Source organism: Salmo trutta, chromosome 13 (assembly GCF_901001165.1).
Source record: "Salmo trutta chromosome 13, fSalTru1.1, whole genome shotgun sequence".
NCBI lineage: Eukaryota > Metazoa > Chordata > Actinopteri > Salmoniformes > Salmonidae > Salmo > Salmo trutta.
Window position 1 is genome coordinate 65,684,850 of NC_042969.1, and position 23,319 is coordinate 65,708,168.

Genomic DNA, 23,319 nt, shown 5'->3' on the forward strand with positions numbered 1-23,319 from the left:
GGAGAGAGAGAAAGAGGCAGAGAGGAGAGAGAGGAAAGAGGCAGAGAGAGAGAGAGAAGAGGCAGAGAGAGAGAGAGAGAGGCAGAGAGAGATAGAGAGAAAGAGGCAGAGAGAGAGAGAAAGAGGCAGAGAGAGAGAGAAAGAGGCAGAGAGAGAGAGAGAGAAAGAGGCAGAGAGAGAGAGAAAGAGGCAGAGAGAGAGAGAGATAGAGAGAAAGAGGCAGAGAGAGAGAGAGAAAGAGGCAGAGAGAGACAGAGAGAGAGGTGGAGACTGCTAATTTGCGATCAGAGGAAAAGGGCACATTGGGGCTACGCTCTATACATTATTTAATCAATTATCTACGGTGGATGCATATAGCCAGACTCAGGAGATCCAACTGTGCCTCTCCAGATTTTACCTCAGATTAACCTACTTCTATTGCTAATACTGTGGTGCCTAAAACACCAGATGAATAATACCATTAGTATCCACAAATCACTTCAAATAACTCCTAGAAAACCTTATTATCTTGATATTCCTGTGTTCATTCTCTCCCTTCTGTGTGTTTCTCTCTCTCTCTCTCTCTCTGTGTGTGTGTGTGCGTGCGTGCGTGTGTGTGTTTGTGCGCATGCATGTGTGCCTCAGTTTCCAGTAGCTGGTGGGGCTCTAAGAGGTTGGACTATGCTCTGTACTGTCCAGACGTGTTGACCTCCTTCCCCACCGTGGCACTGCCTCATCTCTTTCATGCCTCCTACTGGGAGTCCACTGATGTTGCTGCGTTTCTGCTGCGACAGGTAACACCCACACCTCCATATGTATATGTGTGTGTTTGTGGTTCTCGTGACTATTGAGCCTAGAATTACATGGCTAAAAGTATGTGGACACCTGCTCGTCGAAAATCTCACTCCAAAATCATGGGCATTAATATGGAGTTGGTCCTCTGTTTGCTAATATAACAGCCTCCACTCTTCTGGGAAGGCTTCCACTAGATGTTGGAACATTGCTGCGGAGACTTGCATCCATTCAGCCACAAGTGCATTAGTGAGGTCGCCCAATGATTAGGCCTGACTCGTAGTCGGCATTCCAATTCATCCCAAAGGCTTTCGATGGGATTGTGGTCAGAGCTCTGTGCAAGCCAGTCAGGTTCTTACACACCGATCTCGACAAACCGTTTCTGTACGGACCTCGCTTTGTGCACGGGGCTGACGTCATGCTGAAACAGGAAAGGGCCTTCCCCAAACTGTTGCCACAAATTTGGAAGCACAAAATCGTCTATAATGTCATTGTATGCTGAAGCATTAAGATTTCCCTTCATTGGAACTAAGGGGCCTAGCCTGAACCATGAAAAACAGCCCCAGACCATTATTCCTCCTCCACCAAACTTTACAGTTGGCACTGTGTATTGGGGAAGGTAGCTTTCTCCTGGCATCCGTCAAACCCAGATTCGTCCGTCGGACTGCCAGATGGTGAAGAGTGATTCATCACTCCAGAGAACACATTACCACTGCTCCAGAGTCCAATGGCGGCGAGCATTAAACCACTCCAGCCAACGCTTGGCATTGCGCATGGTGATCTTAGGCTTGTGTTCCGGTGATCGGCCATGGAAACTCATTTCATGAAGCTCCTGATCGAACAGTTCTTGTGCTGACGTTGCTTCCAGAGGCAGTTTGGAACTCGGTAGTGAGTGTTGCGAACGAGGACAGACAATTTTTACGCGTTATGCGCTTCAGCACTCGCCGGTCCCATTCTGTGAGCTTGTGTGGCCTACCAATTCGCGGCTGAGCCGTTGTTGCTCCTAGACGTTTCCAATTCCCAATAACAGTACTTACAGTTGACCGGGGCAGCTCTAGCAGGGCAGAAAATTGACGAACTGACTTGTCGGAAAAGTGGCATCCTATGACGGTGCCACGTTGAAAGCCACTGAGCTCTTCAGGAAGGCCATTCTACTATCAAATCAAATTAAATGTTATTTGCCACATGCTTAATTACTTACGCCCTTAACCAACAATGCAGTTCAAGAAATAGAGTTAAGAAAATGTTTACTAAATAAACTAAAGTAAAACATTTAATAAAAAGGAACATCGATACCGAGTCAATGTGAGGGGGTACAGGTTAGCTGAGCTAATTTGTGCATGTAGGTAGGGGTAAAGTGACTATGCATAAACAGTGAGTAACAGCAGTGTAAAAACATGGGGGGGGGGGGGGTCAATGCAAATAGTCCGGTTGGCCACTTGATTAATTATTCAGCAGTCTAATGGCTTGGGGTTAGAAGCTGTTAAGGAGCTTTTTGGACTTAGTCTTGGCGCTCCGGTACCGCTTGCCGTGCGGTAGCAGAGAGAACAGTCTATGACTTGGGTGAACTAGAGTCTTTGATGATTTTTTGTGCCTTCCTCTGACACCACCTAGTATAGATGTCCTGGATGGCTGGAAGCTTGGCCCCAGTGATGTACTGGGCTGTACGCACTACCCTCTGTAGCACTTACGGTCGGATGACGAGCAGTTGCCATACCAGGCTGTGATGCAACCGGTCAGGATGCTCTCGATGGTGCAGCTGTAGAACATTTTGAGGATCTTGGGACCCATGTCAAATCTTTTCAGTCTCCTGAGGGGGAATATGGTGTTGAACGCTGAGCTGTAGTCAATGAACAGCATTCTCACATAGGTGTTCCTTTTGTCCAGGTTGGAAAGGGCAGATCTTTTTTTATGGTGATTGCATGGTTGTGTGCTCGATTTTATACACCTGTCAGCAACCGGTGTGGCTGAAATAGCTGAATCCACTAATTTGAAGGGGTGTCCACATACTTTAAGGAGAAGAGACCAGAGCAGCCTCCCAATACAGTAAGGGGTTGTGTCTCAAATTGCACCCTATTCCCTATATAGTGCACTACTTTTGACCAGGACCCATAGGGCTCTGGTTAAAAGTAGTGCTCGATATATGGAATAAGGTGCTCTTTGGAAAGTGCACCCATGGTGTTGGCTGTTGCGGTACCTCAGTCTTTTGTGTGGGAGAGTGACGTGAGGGGAATCAGAGAGTACACAGGAAATAAGAAGTATTATCAATCTCTGCCGTGAAGATAATAAACTGACTGATTGTTATCTTGGATCAGTGGGTTTCAGCTCCAATCGATATCCCATCATGGAAATGGATACGGACCTTATGATTCGCACAAGCTTACTGCCCTTTTCATTTATTTACTGTACTGTATTTAACGGCTGGTCTAGTGAAATCAATGACCTATTCTTACATAATTGCTGTGTAATAAGAGGTTGAATCTTAAACTGGGATCTTGTTAATACAGTCATGGAGTAAAGCTCCTTCTCTCACTGCGAACTCTCCTCTCCTCTCCTCTCCTCTCCTCTCCTCTCCTCTCCTCTCCTCTCCTCTCCTCTCCTCTCCTCTCCTCTTTGGAAACACATCATTAGCCCTGCTGTTTCATTAGCCTGGCTACACATTGATTAGGCTAAAGATAGACAGGTTTTTCTTCTCAACTTCTGAGATGAAATGTACATAGAGTCCACGCCATAGTGGATCGTCCTCTAGCCATCCTGTTAATACACCTCAATCTTCCTCTTGACAAATGAGCTCCAGTTAGCATCTGTGACTGTGTACGCCTCAAGACAATGACAGTCCTAGTTTCATTCTCTCTAAAGTGTGTTTGAGCACCAGAGGATGAGTATTCCATATAATTGTTTTGTCTGTAGGTCGTGTGACACTCCACTGATAAATGTGCATCAGGTGCCTAAATGTAGACTAGGATTCTGTTTGATAAGTGTCGTCATACTGAGTGGACTAAGCCGGCGGTGGATTAATGGACTGTGTGCGTGTGTGCGTGTGTGTGTGTTCATGAAGCTCATACGATGCGACAGTGTGAAGACCCAGGAAGCTGACAGCAAGGACTCAGCCCCCTTCTCTCCATCCAGCCCACGGGAGAAGTGGCTTCGCAGGAGGACGCCTGTCAAACTGAGGGTGAGGACACCAACATGATTTATTAATGGAAGATAAAGGACAGTTCAGTAGGAAGTGTCAATATCACCTTTAGCCCCACACTGTTGATTCTATGGCTATGTCCGAAGTGGCACCCTATTCCCTATATAGTGCACTACTTTTGACCAGGGCCCTGGATATAAGAAGTGCGCTATATAGAGAATAGTGTCCCATTTGGGACAGATTTGGGACTACTGTGTGTATTGTAGAAAGAAGCAATTTGTAATATGTTCAATCGCTTTATGAGGAAATTCCAATAAATATTGAATCATCTTTAGTTGAAGTCTGCTCGTTCAAACATTTTATAATTCAATCTCAGTCAGAGACAAAGCGATAAGGACGTGTGCACACACACACTCACGCATGCACACACACACACTTCTGCACACACTTTTACCGTCAGCTTCACACATCTTTTCACAGCTATAATCATTTTTGCCTCAATAGCCTTGGTCTCCTATAGATTAACATTAAAAAATACACAGACACTAAATGGGTCATTTATTTGCAATTGTTGCTTGTGTGTCAGTGTGTGGGCTGAGACCTGAATGTCGGAAAAAAGACTGTTTCATCTTCGATCATTGATGCCAGCACAACAAAACAGTTACCTGATGCTCCAGCATAAAAGACAACATGACTACTGCCAGACTGAAAGGTCAGCCCAGTCTATTTCTGGGACGTCTTTTAGTCACACTATATTCAAAGCAAATAATTCAATAACAATGGGCTTTTGTCATGTTATATTATGTACTGCGTGGCCCACTGGAACCTATCTACAGAATATTTAAGGAAACTGGCCATAGGTTTTATTGGACTGTGTCTTACATGCTCTGCTCCAGCCTCCAAGCCTGTGATCTGTCTCTTGTGTGGTGGTAGAGGAGCAACAGCTGGAGGAGGAGCAGCTTGGAGAATATTACCTGAATATGATATCTGGTATAGCTGTATTGTTACACAGTCTCCTGGTGTCCTGTATAGACTTCATCTGGGCACTGCCAGCTCATCCAGGGGATCGTGATACCATTCAGAGGGCCCTGCCTGGCATCAGTGCCGCTGTGACTTCAGTTCACTATCCTAGTAAGGGGCTCTTTGTCACTGATGGAGTGGGGCCACCGCTGTAAGACAGGGGTCTACCTCTCTTCTCCATCTCCTCCTCTCAGTGTGTGTCTGAGGGTAAGGTGAACTCACCACTCACCCGGTGTGATAGCGATATGTTCTGCTATTTTCTCATAAGACAGGCATTCATGCAGAGATTCAGAGATTCAGCAATGACCTGTAGTAGAGACATGTGGCCACTGTCCAGATATTAGAATCAATCTGACCTTTCAGCCTATTCACAGACAGTGCTGCAGGCATGCCAGTGTGTAGAAGTCTGTGTGTGTGTGTGTGTGTGTGTCTGTGTGTGTGTGTGTGTGTGTGTGTGTGTGTGTGTGTGTGTGTGTGTGTGTGTGTGTGTGTGTGTGTGTGTGTGTGTGTGTGTGTGTGTGTGTGTGTGTGTGTGTTTGTCATGCTGAGATACCACAGCTTCAGCATTGCTCAGTACTGGCAAAGATTAATTATTGACAAACTTAATCAAAATGCAAATTGTGTTGTGTCTGGAAATGTTTAATTGCTTCATTAGATGACATTAGCTGGGTTGCCACTATTCATGATACAGGGACTACCACATCAGTCTACACCATATAGTATGTTAGTGTGCTCAATCTAGGCTCATGGAGCTATAATTTAAGAGTATTACGTAGACCTTGATACAGTTCCTGACATTCCTGTTTTTTTCTTTGAATTGGATATTAGTTTTGTCCATGCAGCTTGTTCTTCATTAGGCATGTGTGTGATGCCCACTGAATGAAAGGTTTCAGTGACTGTAGGAAGTCTGTTTAGGAACAACAAGTTATTGCAATATACTGCTTATTGTTTTTCCTTTAGATTTTGTAACCAAACAGTCAAATCGCAGGAATTCCAATCACTGTCCTTGGTGCTGTCTCCACTTGTAGCCTAGGCAATTTGCCTGTTCGTTTGTTTACCATTCACATGGTTATAATGTTTCGGCAATGTCCAATTGTCCATGGCTAGAACATGCAGTGCATTTTCCAAATGTGAATGCAACGTGTATAGTCAAATATTTCCATGTTGAAGCCAATAAAAACAAACTAGGTAGGCTACATGTATGTTATAACTAGGTCTAATGTAGGGTTACTGTATGTTATAACTAGGTCTATTGTAGGGTTACTGTATGTATGTTATAACTTGGTTTATTGTAGGGTTACTGTATGAATGTTATAACTAGGTCTATTGTAGGGTTACTGTATGTTATAACTAGGTCTATTGTGGGGTTACTGTATGTTATAACTAGGTCTATTGTAGGGTTACTGTATGTTATAACTAGGTCTATTGTAGGGTTACTGTATGTATGTTATAACTAGGTTTATTGTAGGGTTACTGTATGTTATAACTAGGTTTATTGTAGGGTTACTGTATGTTATAACTAGGTTTATTGTAGGGTTACTGTATGTTATAACTAGGTTTATTGTAGGGTTACTGTATGTTATAACTAGGTCTATTGTGGGGTTACTGTATGTTATAACTAGGTTTATTGTAGGGTTACTGTATGTTATAACTAGGTTTATTGTAGGGTTACTGTATTTAATAACTAGGTATATTGTAGGGTTACTGTATGTTATAACTAGGTCTATTGGAGGGTTACTGTATGTTATAACTAGGTTTATTGTAGGGTTACTGTATGTTATAACTAGGTTTATTGTAGGGTTACTGTATGTTATAACTAGGTCTATTGTAGGGTTACTGTATGTTATAACTAGGTTTATTGTAGGGTTACTGTATGTTATAACTAGGTCTATTGTAGGGTTACTGTATGTTATAACTAGGTCTATTGTGGGGTTACTGTATGTTATAACTAGGTTTATTGTAGGGTTACTGTATGTATGTTATAACTAGGTTTATTGTAGGGTTACTGTATGTTATAACTAGGTTTATTGTAGGGTTACTGTATGTTATAACAAGGTTTATTGTAGGGTTACTGTATGTTATAACTAGGTTTATTGTAGGGTTACTGTATGTATGTTATAACTAGGTCTATTGTAGGGTTACGGTATGTTATAACTAGGTGTATTGTAGGGTTACTGTATGTTATAACTAGGTTTATTGTAGGGTTACTGTATGTATGTTATAACTAGGTCTATTGTAGGGTTACGGTATGTTATAACTAGGTCTATTGTAGGGTTACTGTATGTTATAACTAGGTTTATTGTAGGGTTACTGTATGTTATAACTAGGTTTATTGTAGGGTTACTGTATGTTATAACTAGGTTTATTGTAGGGTTACTGTATGTTATAACTAGGTCTATTGTAGGGTTACTGTATGTTATAACTAGGTTTATTGTAGGGTTACTGTATGTTATAACTAGGTTTATTGTAGGGTTACTGTATGTTATAACTAGGTCTATTGTAGGGTTACTGTATGTTATAACTAGGTCTATTGTAGGGTTACTGTATGTTATAACTAGGTTTATTGTAGGGTTACTGTATGTATGTTATAACTAGGTCTATTGTAGGGTTACTGTATGTTATAACTAGGTCTATTGTAGGGTTACTGTATGTTATAACTAGGTTTATTGTAGGGTTACTGTATGTTATAACTAGGTTTATAGTTGGGTTACTGTATGTTATAACTAGGTTTATTGTAGGGTTACTGTATGTATGTTATAACTAGGTTTATTGTAGGGTTACTGTATGTTATAACTAGGTTTATTGTAGGGTTACTGTATGTTATAACTAGGTCTAATGTAGGGTTACTGTATGTTATAACTAGGTTTATTGTAGGGTTACTGTATGTTATAACTAGGTTTATTGTAGGGTTACTGTATGTTATAACTAGGTTTATTGTAGGGTTACTGTATGTATGTTATAACTAGGTTTATTGTAGGGTTACTGTATGTTATAACTAGGTCTATTGTAGGGTTACTGTATGTTATAACTAGGTTTATTGTAGGGTTAGTGTATGTATGTTATAACTAGGTCTATTGTAGGGTTACTGTATGTTATAACTAGGTTTATTGTAGGGTTACTGTATGTTATAACTAGGTTTATTGTAGGGTTACTGTATGTTATAACTAGGTTTATTGTAGGGTTACTGTATGTTATAACTAGGTTTATTGTAGGGTTACTGTATGATTGTTATAACTAGGTCTATTGTAGGGTTACTGTATGTTATAACTAGGTCTAATGTAGGGTTACTGTATGTATGTTATAACTAGGTCTATTGTAGGGTTACTGTATGTTATAACTAGGTTTATTGTAGGGTTACTGTATGTTATAACTAGGTTTATTGTAGGGTTATTGTATGTTATAACTAGGTTTATTGTAGGGTTACTGTATGTTATAACTAGGTCTATTGTAGGGTTACTGTATGTTATAACTAGGTCTATTGTAGGGTTACTGTATGTTATAACTAGGTTTATTGTAGGGTTACTGTATGTATGTTATAACTAGGTCTATTGTAGGGTTACTGTATGTTATAACTAGGTCTATTGTAGGGTTACTGTATGTTATAACTAGGTTTATTGTAGGGTTACTGTATGTTATAACTAGGTTTATAGTTGGGTTACTGTATGTTATAACTAGGTTTATTGTAGGGTTACTGTATGTATGTTATAACTAGGTTTATTGTAGGGTTACTGTATGTTATAACTAGGTCTATTGTAGGGTTACTGTATGTTATAACTAGGTCTAATGTAGGGTTACTGTATGTTATAACTAGGTTTATTGTAGGGTTACTGTATGTTATAACTAGGTTTATTGTAGGGTTACTGTATGTTATAACTAGGTTTATTGTAGGGTTACTGTATGTATGTTATAACTAGGTTTATTGTAGGGTTACTGTATGTTATAACTAGGTCTATTGTAGGGTTACTGTATGTTATAACTAGGTCTATTGTAGGGTTACTGTATGTTATAACTAGGTTTATTGTAGGGTTAGTGTATGTATGTTATAACTAGGTCTATTGTAGGGTTACTGTATGTTATAACTAGGTTTATTGTAGGGTTACTGTATGTTATAACTAGGTTTATTGTAGGGTTACTGTATGTTATAACTAGGTTTATTGTAGGGTTACTGTATGTTATAACTAGGTTTATTGTAGGGTTACTGTATGATTGTTATAACTAGGTCTATTGTAGGGTTACTGTATGTTATAACTAGGTCTAATGTAGGGTTACTGTATGTATGTTATAACTAGGTCTATTGTAGGGTTACTGTATGTTATAACTAGGTTTATTGTAGGGTTACTGTATGTTATAACTAGGTTTATTGTAGGGTTATTGTATGTTATAACTAGGTTTATTGTAGGGTTACTGTATGTTATAACTAGGTCTATTGTTGGTTTACTGTATGTTATAGCTAGGTTTATTGTAGGGTTACTGTATGTTATAAATAGGTTTATTGTAGGGTTACTGTATGTTATAACTAGGTCTATTGTAGGGTTACTGTATGTTATAACTAGGTCTATTGTACGGTTACTGTATGTTATAACTAGGTCTAATGTAGGGTTACTTTATGTTATAACTAGGTTTATTGTAGGGTTACTGTATGTTATAACTAGGTTTATTGTAGGGTTACTGTATGATTGTTATAACTAGGTCTATTGTAGGGTTACAGTATGTTATATCTAGGTTTATTGTAGGGTTACTGTATGTTATAACTAGGTCTATTGTAGGGTTACTGTATGTTATAACTAGGTTTATTGTAGGGTTACTGAATGATTGTTATAACTAGGTTTATTGTAGGGTTACTGTATGTTATAACTAGGTTTATTGTAGGGTTACTGTATGTATGTTATAACTAGGTCTATTGTAGGGTTACTGTATGTATGTTATAACTAGGTATATTGTAGGGTTACTGTATGTTATAACTAGGTCTATTGTAGGGTTACTGTATGTTATAACTAAGTTTATTGTAGGGTTACTGTATGTATGTTATAACTAGGTTTATTGTAGGGTTACTGTATGTTAAAATTGGTATATTGTAGGGTTACTGAATGTTATAACTAGGTCTATTGTAGGGTTACTGAATGTATGTTATAACTAGGTCTATTGTAGGGTTACTGTATGTTATAAGTAGGTTTATTGTAGGGTTACTGTATGTTATAACTAGGTTTATTGTAGGGTTACTGTATGTATGTTATAACTAGGTCTAATGTAGGGTTACTGTAAGTTATAACTAGGTTTATTGTAGGGTTACTGTATGTTATAACTAGGTCTATTGTAGGGTTACTGTATGTATGTTATAACTAGGTTTATTGTAGGGTTACTGTATGTTATATCTAGGTTTATTGTAGGGTTACTGTATGTTGTAACTAGGTTTATTGTAGGGTTACTGTATGTTATAACTAGGTCTATTGTAGGGTTACTGTATGTTATAACTAGGTCTATTGTAGGGTTTCTGTATGTTATAACTAGGTCTATTGTGGGGTTACTGTATGTTATAACTAGGTTTATTGTAGGGTTACTGTATGTTATATCTAGGTCTATTGTAGGGTTACTGTATGTTATAACTAGGTTTATTGTAGGGTTACTGTATGTTATAACTAGGTCTATTGTAGGGTTACTGTATGTTATAACTAGGTCTATTGTAGGGTTTCTGTATGTTATAACTAGGTCTATTGTGGGGTTACTGTATGTTATAACTAGGTTTATTGTAGGGTTACTGTATGTTATATCTAGGTCTATTGTAGGGTTACTGTATGTTATAACTAGGTCTATTGTACGGTTACTGTATGTATGTTATAACTAGGTCTATTGTAGGGTTACTGTATGTTATAACTAGGTCTATTGTAGGGTTACTGTATGTTATAACTAGGTCTATTGTAGGGTTTCTGTATGTTATAACTAGGTCTATTGTGGGGTTACTGTATGTTATAACTAGGTTTATTGTAGGGTTACTGTATGTTATATCTAGGTCTATTGTAGGGTTACTGTATGTTATAACTAGGTCTATTGTACGGTTACTGTATGTATGTTATAACTAGGTCTATTGTAGGGTTACTGTATGTTATAACTAGGTCTATTGTTGGGTTACTGTATGTTATAACTAGGTCTATTGTAGGGTTACTGTATGTTATAACTAGGTCTATTGTAGGGTTACTGTATGTAATAACTAGGTCTATTGTTGGGTTACTGTATGTTATAACTAGGTTTATTGTAGGGTTACTGTATGTATGTTATAACTAGGTCTATTGTAGGGTTACTGTATGTTATAACTAGGTTTATTGTAGGGTTACTGTATGTTATAACTAGGTCTATTGTAGGGTTACTGTATGTTATAACTAGGTTTATTGTAGGGTTACTGTATGTTATAACTAGGTCTATTGTGGGGTTACTGTATGTTATAACTAGGTTTATTGTAGGGTTACTGTATGTTATAACTAGGTCTATTGTAGGGTTACTGTATGTTATAACTAGGTCTATTGTAGGGTTACTGTATGTTATAACTAGGTTTATTGTAGGGTTACTGAATGTTATAACTAGGTCTATTGTAGGGTTACTGTATGTTATAACTAGGTCTATTGTAGGGTTACTGAATGTTTGTTATAACTAGGTCTATTGTGGGGTTACTGTATGTTATAACTAGGTTTATTGTAGGGTTACTGTATGTTATAACTAGGTTTATTGTAGGGTTACTGTATGTATGTTATAACTAGGTCTATTGTGGGGTTACTGAATGTTATAACTAGGTTTATTGTTGGGTTACTGTATGTTGTAACTAGGTTTATTGTAGGGTTACTGTATGATTGTTATAACTAGGTCTATTGTAGGGTTACTGTATGTTATAACTAGGTCTATTGTAGGGTTACTGTATGTTATATCTAGGTTTATTGTAGGTTAAGCAAAGCTTCTATTTTATTGAGATATTTCAAGTGTCTTTTTCATGCATTTCTAAATCAAGCCTGTGTTTTATGAACTGATTCTGGATTGTATGTTATATCTAGGTCTATTTTAGGGTTACTGTATGTTATAACTAGGTTTATTGTAGGGTTACTGTATGTATGTTATAACTAGGTCTATTGTAGGGTTACTGAATGTTATAACTAGGTTTATTGTAGGGTTATTGTATGTTATAGCTAGGTTTATTGTAGGGTTATTGTATGTTATAACTAGGTCTATTGTAGGGTTACTGTATGTTATAACTAGGTCTATTGTGGGGTTACTGTATGTTATAACTAGGTCTAATGTAGGGTTACTGTGTGTATGTTATAACTAGGTCTATTGTAGGGTTCCTTTATGTTATAACTAGGTTTATTGTAGGGTTACTGTATGTTATAACTAGGTCTATTGTAGGGTTACTGTATGTTATAACTAGGTTTATTGTAGGGTTATTGTATGTTATAACTAGGTTTATTGTAGGGTTACTGTATGTTATAACTAGGTCTATTGTTGGTTTACTGTATGTTATAGCTAGGTTTATTGTAGGGTTACTGTATGTTATAAATAGGTTTATTGTAGGGTTACTGTATGTTATAACTAGGTCTATTGTAGGGTTACTGTATGTTATAACTAGGTCTATTGTACGGTTACTGTATGTTATAACTAGGTCTAATGTAGGGTTACTTTATGTTATAACTAGGTTTATTGTAGGGTTACTGTATGTTATAACTAGGTTTATTGTAGGGTTACTGTATGATTGTTATAACTAGGTCTATTGTAGGGTTACAGTATGTTATATCTAGGTTTATTGTAGGGTTACTGTATGTTATAACTAGGTCTATTGTAGGGTTACTGTATGTTATAACTAGGTTTATTGTAGGGTTACTGAATGATTGTTATAACTAGGTTTATTGTAGGGTTACTGTATGTTATAACTAGGTTTATTGTAGGGTTACTGTATGTATGTTATAACTAGGTCTATTGTAGGGTTACTGTATGTATGTTATAACTAGGTATATTGTAGGGTTACTGTATGTTATAACTAGGTCTATTGTAGGGTTACTGTATGTTATAACTAAGTTTATTGTAGGGTTACTGTATGTATGTTATAACTAGGTCTATTGTAGGGTTACTGTATGTTAAAATTGGTATATTGTAGGGTTACTGAATGTTATAACTAGGTCTATTGTAGGGTTACTGAATGTATGTTATAACTAGGTCTATTGTAGGGTTACTGTATGTTATAAGTAGGTTTATTGTATGGTTACTGTATGTTATAACTAGGTTTATTGTAGGGTTACTGTATGTATGTTATAACTAGGTCTAATGTAGGGTTACTGTAAGTTATAACTAGGTTTATTGTAGGGTTACTGTATGTTATAACTAGGTCTATTGTAGGGTTACTGTATGTATGTTATAACTAGGTTTATTGTAGGGTTACTGTATGTTATATCTAGGTTTATTGTAGGGTTACTGTATGTTGTAACTAGGTTTATTGTAGGGTTACTGTATGTTATAACTAGGTCTATTGTAGGGTTACTGTATGTTATAACTAGGTATATTGTAGGGTTTCTGTATGTTATAACTAGGTCTATTGTGGGGTTACTGTATGTTATAACTAGGTTTATTGTAGGGTTACTGTATGTTATATCTAGGTCTATTGTAGGGTTACTGTATGTTATAACTAGGTTTATTGTAGGGTTACTGTATGTTATAACTAGGTCTATTGTAGGGTTACTGTATGTTATAACTAGGTCTATTGTAGGGTTTCTGTATGTTATAACTAGGTCTATTGTGGGGTTACTGTATGTTATAACTAGGTTTATTGTAGGGTTACTGTATGTTATATCTAGGTCTATTGTAGGGTTACTGTATGTTATAACTAGGTCTATTGTACGGTTACTGTATGTATGTTATAACTAGGTCTATTGTAGGGTTACTGTATGTTATAACTAGGTCTATTGTAGGGTTACTGTATGTTATAACTAGGTCTATTGTAGGGTTTCTGTATGTTATAACTAGGTCTATTGTGGGGTTACTGTATGTTATAACTAGGTTTATTGTAGGGTTACTGTATGTTATATCTAGGTCTATTGTAGGGTTACTGTATGTTATAACTAGGTCTATTGTACGGTTACTGTATGTATGTTATAACTAGGTCTATTGTAGGGTTACTGTATGTTATAACTAGGTCTATTGTTGGGTTACTGTATGTTATAACTAGGTCTATTGTAGGGTTACTGTATGTTATAACTAGGTCTATTGTAGGGTTACTGTATGTAATAACTAGGTCTATTGTTGGGTTACTGTATGTTATAACTAGGTTTATTGTAGGGTTACTGTATGTATGTTATAACTAGGTCTATTGTAGGGTTACTGTATGTTATAACTAGGTTTATTGTAGGGTTACTGTATGTTATAACTAGGTCTATTGTAGGGTTACTGTATGTTATAACTAGGTTTATTGTAGGGTTACTGTATGTTATAACTAGGTCTATTGTGGGGTTACTGTATGTTATAACTAGGTTTATTGTAGGGTTACTGTATGTTATAACTAGGTCTATTGTAGGGTTACTGTATGTTATAACTAGGTCTATTGTAGGGTTACTGTATGTTATAACTAGGTTTATTGTAGGGTTACTGAATGTTATAACTAGGTCTATTGTAGGGTTACTGTATGTTATAACTAGGTCTATTGTAGGGTTACTGAATGTTTGTTATAACTAGGTCTATTGTGGGGTTACTGTATGTTATAACTAGGTTTATTGTAGGGTTACTGTATGTTATAACTAGGTTTATTGTAGGGTTACTGTATGTATGTTATAACTAGGTCTATTGTGGGGTTACTGAATGTTATAACTAGGTTTATTGTTGGGTTACTGTATGTTGTCACTAGGTTTATTGTAGGGTTACTGTATGATTGTTATAACTAGGTCTATTGTAGGGTTACTGTATGTTATAACTAGGTCTATTGTAGGGTTACTGTATGTTATATCTAGGTTTATTGTAGGTTAAGCAAAGCTTCTATTTTATTGAGATATTTCAAGTGTCTTTTTCATGCATTTCTAAATCAAGCCTGTGTTTTATGAACTGATTCTGGATTGTATGTTATATCTAGGTCTATTTTAGGGTTACTGTATGTTATAACTAGGTTTATTGTAGGGTTACTGTATGTATGTTATAACTAGGTCTATTGTAGGGTTACTGAATGTTATAACTAGGTTTATTGTAGGGTTATTGTATGTTATAGCTAGGTTTATTGTAGGGTTATTGTATGTTATAACTAGGTCTATTGTAGGGTTACTGTATGTTATAACTAGGTCTATTGTGGGGTTACTGTATGTTATAACTAGGTCTAATGTAGGGTTACTGTGTGTATGTTATAACTAGGTCTATTGTAGGGTTCCTTTATGTTATAACTAGGTTTATTGTAGGGTTACTGTATGTTATAACTAGGTCTATTGTAGGGTTACTGTATGTTATAACTAGGTTTATTGTAGGGTTACTGTATGTTATAACTAGGTTTATTGTAGGGTTACTGTATGTTATAACTAGGTCTATTGTAGGGTTACTGTATGTTATAACTAGGTCTATTGTAGGGTTACTGTATGTTATAACTAGGTCTATTGTAGGGTTACTGTATGTTATAACTAGGTTTATTGTAGGGTTACTGTATGTTATAACTAGGTCTATTGTAGGGTTATTGTATGTTATAACTAGGTTTATTGTAGGGTTACTGTATGATTGTTATAACTAGGTCTATTGTAGGGTTACTGTATGTTATAACTAGGTCTATTGTAGGGTTACTGTATGTTATAACTAGGTTTATTGTAGGGTTACTGTATGTTATAACTAGGTTTATTGTAGGGTTACTGTATGTTATAACTAGGTCTATTGTAGGGTTACTGTATGTTATAACTAGGTTTATTGTAGGGTTACTGTATGTTATAACTAGGTTTATTGTAGGGTTACTGTATGTTATAATTGGTCTATTGTAGGGTTACTGTATGTTATAACTAGGTCTTTTGTAGGGTTACTGTATGTTATAACTAGGTTTATAGTTGGGTTACTGTATGTTATAACTAGGTTTATTGTTGGGTTACTGTATGTATGTTATAACTAGGTCTATTGTAGGGTTACTGTATGTTATAACTAGGTCTATTGTAGGGTTACTGTATGTATGTTATAACTAGGTTTATTGTAGGGTTACTGTATGTTATAACTAGGTTTATTGTAGGGTTACTGTATGTTATAACTAGGTTTATTGTAGGGTTACTCTATGTTATAACTAGGTCTGTTGTAGGGTGACGGTATGTTATAAATAGGTCTATTGTAGGGTTATTGTATGTTATAACTAGGTTTATTGTAGGGTTACTGTATGTATGTTATAACTAGGTCTATTGTAGGGTTACTGTATGTTATAACTAGGTCTATTGTAGGGTTACTGTATGTTGTAACTAGGTTTATTGTAGGGTTACTGTATGTATGTTATAACTAGGTCTATTGTAGGGTTACTGTATGTTATAACTAGGTCTATTGTAGGGTTACTGTATGTATGTTATAACTAGGTCTATTGTAGGGTTACTGTATGTATGTTATAACTAGGTCTATTGTAGGGTTACTGTATGTATGTTATAACTAGGTCTATTGTAGGGTTACTGTATGTATGTTATAACTAGGTTTATTGTAGGGTTACGGTATGTTATAACTAGGTTTATTGTAGGGTTACTGTATGTTATAACTAGGTCTATTGTAGGGTTACTGTATGTTATAACTAGGTTTATTGTGGGGGTACTGTATGTTATAACTAGGTCTATTGTATGATTACTGTATGTTATAACTAGGTCTATTGTAGGTTACTGTATGTTATAACTAGGTTTATTGTAGGGTTACTGTATGTTATAACTAGGTCTATTGTATGATTACTGTATGTTATAACTAGGTCTATTGTATGATTACTGTATGTTATAACTAGGTCTATTGTAGGTTACTGTATGTTATAAGTAGGTTTATTGTGTGGTTACTGTATAGTTTATTAAACACTATCTTCAATGGATAAGACAAACATCCATGCCTCCTGCCCGCAGAGCCCTTAGGCCCACATTGCCTTTTATGCTCATAATACGAGAGATGTGATTTGTGATGTCACGCTTATGAGCCAATCCTACATTGAACAAAAATATAAACACAACATGCAGTGTTGGTCCTTTGTTTCATGAGCTGAAATAAAAGATACCAGAAATGTTCCATATCCATAAAAAGCATATTTCTCTCAAGTGTTGTGCGCAAATTTCTTTACATCCCTGTTAGTGATCATTTCTCTTTGCCAAAATAATTCACAAGAGTATAACAAAGTCAAAAACAGCAAGTTATAAACATTGACAGGTCAGGGAATCAGTCTCAAGATCATTCATCAGTGATTTAAAAATACCAATCGGGATTTGTGACCAACAGATGCCTATCTGTATTCCCAGTCATGTGAAATCCATAAATTAAGGCCTCATTTATTTATATCATTTGACTGATTTCCTGATATGAGCTGTAACTCAATAAAATCTTTGAAATTGTTGCATGTTGCGTTTATATTTTTGTTTAGCACATTTCGAAATATTGTTGTTGTTGTTTTCCATTTAATTCGATAAGAAACCAAACTTACTAGAAAGATTCACCATCCATGGATTTAGGTTGAGAAAACGTATGTGCTTCGAATGCGATGAAATTTTGTCTGCTCTTTCTGAAGAAGATGGTTTGGTGATGTTTATAAAACATTACATTTGGGAGCAGTATAACAGCTTTCTCTTCATATTGGATCTGTGGATGTGTGTAAAACCCTCCATAGTCTAAGTTGCCTTGACTGTATTATACGCCCACGGGAGGAATCCCGGTGCCTGTAACTGTATTTAGACATAGACTATTTTAAACAACTTCTTGTTACATTTTTTTAGTAGAATTATATACTTTTTAGGCCTTATAAATTGCCTAGTGAATTTAATCTTGCTTATTGACTACGTTTGGCATGTCCATGTCCAGACTGTATTTGACCTATATCAGTGTGAATGCTATAACCGATATTTAACAATGTAGTTCCATATTGAAGAAATGCAATTAGAACATTGTGGACTGCAAACATTTCAATATATGTAACGAATATGGGGCTGGCTAATTAACCCACTAGGGTATAGCGGACTAACACTTGAATTGGAGTTGATGAAAATGCAACACGTATATAAACAACTTGAAGCAACCACATATTTAGCCATTGAGCATGTTCTGATTAGCCAGTGAGGCGTCAACCCTTGACACACACACAACTTGTTTATTCATCAAAACCCAGCCCTTTCGCGCCACCGCCAGTTACTGCTCCCATAATTCCAGTTGTGAAAATAGCAAAAATATTTCTGACACACATTTCTGACACACTTACAGGGTCATTTCTAAGGGTTGTAGCGCTATAGGTGCTATATTTAGAAATATATATATAGGTGCTATAGCGCTACAACCCTTAGAAATTACGCTCTAAGTGTTCCTGAAAGTTTCCTTCAGTCAAACCTGTCCCCAATTACTCTATCACCAACCACCTGTAGTTGTAACTTATGTTATGACTGAGGTAACGCAGCATGGCATTACTGTAACAGAGCCAGGGAACTACATCTGCAAACTCCTCTGATTTCATTTGTCATTACTATCCCACCAGCTCAGCAATGAAGTTGGTTTGTCTCCCAAATGGAACGCTATTCCCTATGTAGTGCACTACTTTTGACTAGAGCCATATGGGCCCTTGTCAAAAGTAGTGTGCACCACATATTGAATAGGGTGCCATGTGGAGTTAGACGATTTCTCCTTAGCTCAGCTCATTTAGGGTTATTCATCCTGCTCTTTGAAATGAGATGTAGTGAAGGGGAACCAGAAACACACTGCTACTATAGCCAGGCTTCATGGAGATTTGACACCCTCTTTTGGTAAGGTCCTGTAGTGCACACTTCTGAGACTCCTTCGCCACACATTTCAAATGTGATGCATCAAAACAGGGATAAATTCAAAAATAAGGCTATTTTTCATCCTTCTTTTGACATCCCATTTCCTCCTGCTGATGTAAACACTACGTCTGAGGAGGAGTGATGCAGAAAGTAATGAAAGACAAATACGGAGTCCCAAATGGCACCCTATTCCCTTTATAGTGCACTACATATGACCAGGGATCATAGGTCTCTGGTCAAAAGTAGTGTACTATATACGCAATACAATCTTAGAAAAGACCGTTCCAAAAGGGTTCTTCGGCTGTCCCCATAGTGGTAAGCTTTTTGGTTCCAGGTACAACCCTTTTCGGTTCAATGTAGAACTGTCTATGGAAAGGGTTCTACATGGAACCCAAAAGGGTTCTATCTGGAACCAAAAATTATTCTTCAAAGGGTTCTACTTGTAGGTTCTAGATGGACCTTTTTTTCTAAGAGTGTAGGGTGCCATTTGGGATGTACACAAAGCCAAAGAGAAGTGACAGTAAATCTCTTCTCCTCATGCAGAATGTGACTGGCAACCACAGGGTGAATGATGTCATCGCCACAGAGGAGGGACCACAGACTCTGGTTGGTCGGTTCATGTACGGCCCACTGGACATGGTGACTCTGACTGGAGAGAAGGTGACAACACAACACAAGACACTGCATCTCAGTGCAAGAGGCGTCACTGCAGTACCTGGTTCAAATCCAGGCTGCATCAAATCTGGCCGTGATTGGGAGTCCCATAGGGCGGCGCACAATTGGCCCAGCGTCGCCCGGGTTTGGCCGGGGTAGGCCGTCATTGTAAATAAGAATTTGTTCTTAACTGACTTGCCTGGTTAAATAAAGGTTAAATAAAAAATTTAAAAATTTGCAAACACTATTTGCCCTATTTACAACACTACAGTTGCAACACCTTTAAAAGTGTCTGCATTTGAATAAAGGGAAACTGATACTGGTCTTATAGTGGTCTGACAAAGGAATTTGCTTTGTCAACACTAAAGTTTATTGAAGGGAATTAAATTGCGGCACTGAACCGTTCGTTATCATACCATCTTATCATGAATCGATCTTGTCCCCTCCCAGGTGGACATTCTCCTAATGACCCAGCCCCAGTCCGGCCGCTGGGTCCACTTTGACACAGAGGTGACCACCAGTAGTGGCAGAGTGGTCTACACCATCCCCAAGAGCAAGAAGCTGGCCACCGGGGTCTACCCTATCAAAATGATGGTCAAGTAAGCAAACAACTCCTTTTTATTTCTTATTGATATGCAACCACACAGCATGTTTGTTATAGTATGTTAGAGGTTGTATCAATAATGAAATGTATGCAGGTTGGGACGAGTTCCCATGAAAGTGGAGGAATCTGAATTTAATTACAGCCCATATCAGTGATGCAGGTAATGTACTGTGAAACTCTAACAGTGTACTCACAGGTTGTTGAATAACAAGGAGCCCCAGAGGTGCTGCGGCTGTGAATTACCACCGTACCTACAGTAGCAATCATCCTCCCCCTCTCCACCTCTCTTTACCTCCTTCTACCCAGGGGAGATCAGACGAGTGCAGAGGCCTACCTGACGGTGTTGCCCAGGGGGATGGAGTGTGTGGTGTTCAGCATCGATGGCTCCTTCGCTGCTAGCGTCTCCATCATGGGCAGCGACCCTAAAGTCCGCCCCGGAGCAGTGGACGTTGTCAGGTAACTCATGCGTGCGAGTGTATGTGTGTTTGTGTTTGTGAATGGGCCTTCCAGCTTTTGTTTGATTAAGGAGCAGTTCAAGCAGAGAGAAATTATTAATGGAATGTAAATGATAACTCCATTTCAACGCCTACAAGTCATCTGTTCAGCTCAGAAAATTATCCTTGTATTTTGTCACAAAGGGAGTTTGAAGGAAGTTGCTAACTAGTGTTAGCGCAATTGCAAACTAGAATTTTGTTACTTGACAGCTTTATTCTAAAATGGATGAAAAACCAAAAAAATCCTCATCAATCTACACACAATACCCCATACTAACAAAGCGAAAACAGGTTTTTAGATTATTTTGCAAATTTATAAAATCTAAAAAACATAAATACCTTATTTACATAAGTATTCAGAATCTGTGCTATTAGACTCGAAATTGAGCTCAGGTGCATCCTGTTTCCATTGATCATCCTTGAGATGTTTCTACAACTTGATTGGAGTCCTCCTGTGGTAAATTCAATTAATTCGACATGATTTGAAAAAGCACACACCTGTCTATATAAGGTCCCACAGTTGACAATGCATATCAGAACAAAAACCAAGCCATGAGGTCGAGGGAATTGTCCGTAGAGCTCCGAGACAGCCCTTTGGCAGGGTAGCAAAAATATTCTGCAGTATTGAAGGTCCCCAAGAACAAAGTGGCCTCCATCATTCTTAAATTGAAGAAGTTTGGAACCACCAAGACTCTTCCCAGAGCTGACCGCCCGGCCAAACTGAGCAAACGGGGGAGAAAGGCCTTGGTCAAGGAGGTGACCAAGAACCCGATGGTCATTCTGACAGCGCTCCAGAGTTCCTCTGTGGAGATGGGCGAACCTTCCAGAAGGACAACCATCTCTGCATCACTCCACCAATCAGGCCTTTATGGTAGAGTGGCCAGAGGGAAGCCACTTCTCAGTAAAAGGCACATGACAGCACACTTGGAGTTTCTCAAAGGCACCTAAAGACTCTCAGACCATGAGAAACAAGATTCCCTAGTCTGATGAAGCCAAGATTGAAATCTTTGACCTGAATATCAAGCATCACTTCAGGAGGAAACCTGGCACCATCCCTACGGTGAAGCATGGTGGTGGCAGCATCATGCTGTGGGGATGTTTTTTTAGCGGCAGGGACTGGGAGACTAGTCAGGATCGAGGCAAAGATGAACGGAGCAAAGTATAGAGAGATCCTTGATAAAAATCTGCTCCAGAGCGCTCAGGATCTCAGATTGGGCGAAGGTTCACTTTCCAACAGGACAACGACCCTAGGCACACAGCAAAGACAACACATGAGTGGCTTCTGGACAAGTCTCTGAATGTCCTTGAGTGACCCAGCCAGAGCCCGGACTTGAACCCGATCGAACATCTCTGGAGAGACCTGAAAGTAGCTGTGCAGTGACGCTCCCCATCCAACCTGACAGAGCTTGAGAGGATCTGCAAAGAAGAATGGGAGATACTCCCCAAATACAGGTGTGCCAAGCTTGTACCATCATACCAAAGAATACTCAAGGCTGTAATCGCTACCAAAGGTGCTTCAACAAAGTACTGAGTAAAGGGTCTGAATACTTATGTAAATTTGATATTTCAGTTTTTTGTTTTTTATATACATTTGCACACAAAAAAGGCTTTGTCACTATGGGGTACTGTGTGTTGATTGATAACGGAAAAAATAATTTCATCGATTTTAGAATAAGGCTGTAAAAAGTAAAGGGGTCTGAATACTTTCTGAATGCACTGTACCTTTAACTTCCTTCATACTGGACATAAGAAATAATAAGAAAAAATAAGAAAATAAACCATAAGTCTCAGAGGAATATTATTGATGTCAGTCTGTCTTTATGTTCAGTGAAAACGATAATTCTCAGAGGAATGTATCTATTTATCTTTGTGTCCAGACACTGGCAGGACCTGGGCTATCTTATCATCTACATCACAGGGAGGCCAGACATGCAGAAGCAGCGCGTGGTGTCATGGCTGTCCCAACACAACTTCCCCCAGGGCATGATCTTCTTCTCTGAGGGCCTGGTCCACGACCCACTGAGACAGAAAACCATCTTCCTCAGGAACCTAGTGCAGGAGGTACATTACATACATGATACAGTGGATATCTTTTCTTGCTCTCTATCGCAACTCCTTGTCTTTGTGTATATCTTCCTCTTTTTCTTTCTCTCTTTCTTTTTCTCACCCCATCTATATATCTCTCATTCTCTTTTTTCTCTCTCTCCCTTTCTTTCTCTCTCTTTCTCTCTCTTCCTTCCTCTATTTCTCACGCACACTTCCTTGGTTCTCACATTGACTGTGGGCCTCCATCCCTCTCTGTCTATCTCCCTCTCTTTCTTTCTTTCTTTCTTTCTTTCTTTCTTTCTTTCTTTCTTTCTTTCTTTCTTTCTTTCTTTCTTTCTCTCTCTCTCTCCCTCCCTCTCTGTTCTATCTCTCTCTGCCAGTGTCACATTAAGATCAACTCAGCCTATGGCTCCATGAAGGACATCTCCGTGTACAACATGCTGGGTCTGAGTCCTTCCCAGATTTATATTGTGGGCAGGCCTTCCAAGAAGTACCAGAATCAATGCCAGGTAGACATCAGGGGACTGTACACTCCTCTTCTACTTTTCTTTAACGATCAAGCTAATGGCATTGACTCACTAATAGCTATCGATTGTGTTTTGATGTATCTATTCCGGTCTGTCTGTGGCTTTTGTTCTTTCCTGT

General features: G+C 38.1%; 1 protein-coding gene across 1 annotated transcript in view; it reads left to right on the plus strand.

Annotated features, from left to right (window-relative positions):
- pitpnm3 (PITPNM family member 3) overlaps window positions 1–23,319 on the plus strand; it is a gene marked incomplete in the record, with an annotated part of 144,179 nt that overhangs the window by 113,414 nt on the left and 7,446 nt on the right. Inside the window, 7 exon segments of the mRNA XM_029773191.1 lie at window positions 625–773; window positions 3,830–3,946; window positions 19,420–19,536; window positions 19,981–20,129; window positions 20,441–20,590; window positions 22,506–22,689; window positions 23,055–23,183. Of these exon segments, the coding sequence (XP_029629051.1) occupies window positions 625–773; window positions 3,830–3,946; window positions 19,420–19,536; window positions 19,981–20,129; window positions 20,441–20,590; window positions 22,506–22,689; window positions 23,055–23,183 (995 nt within the window).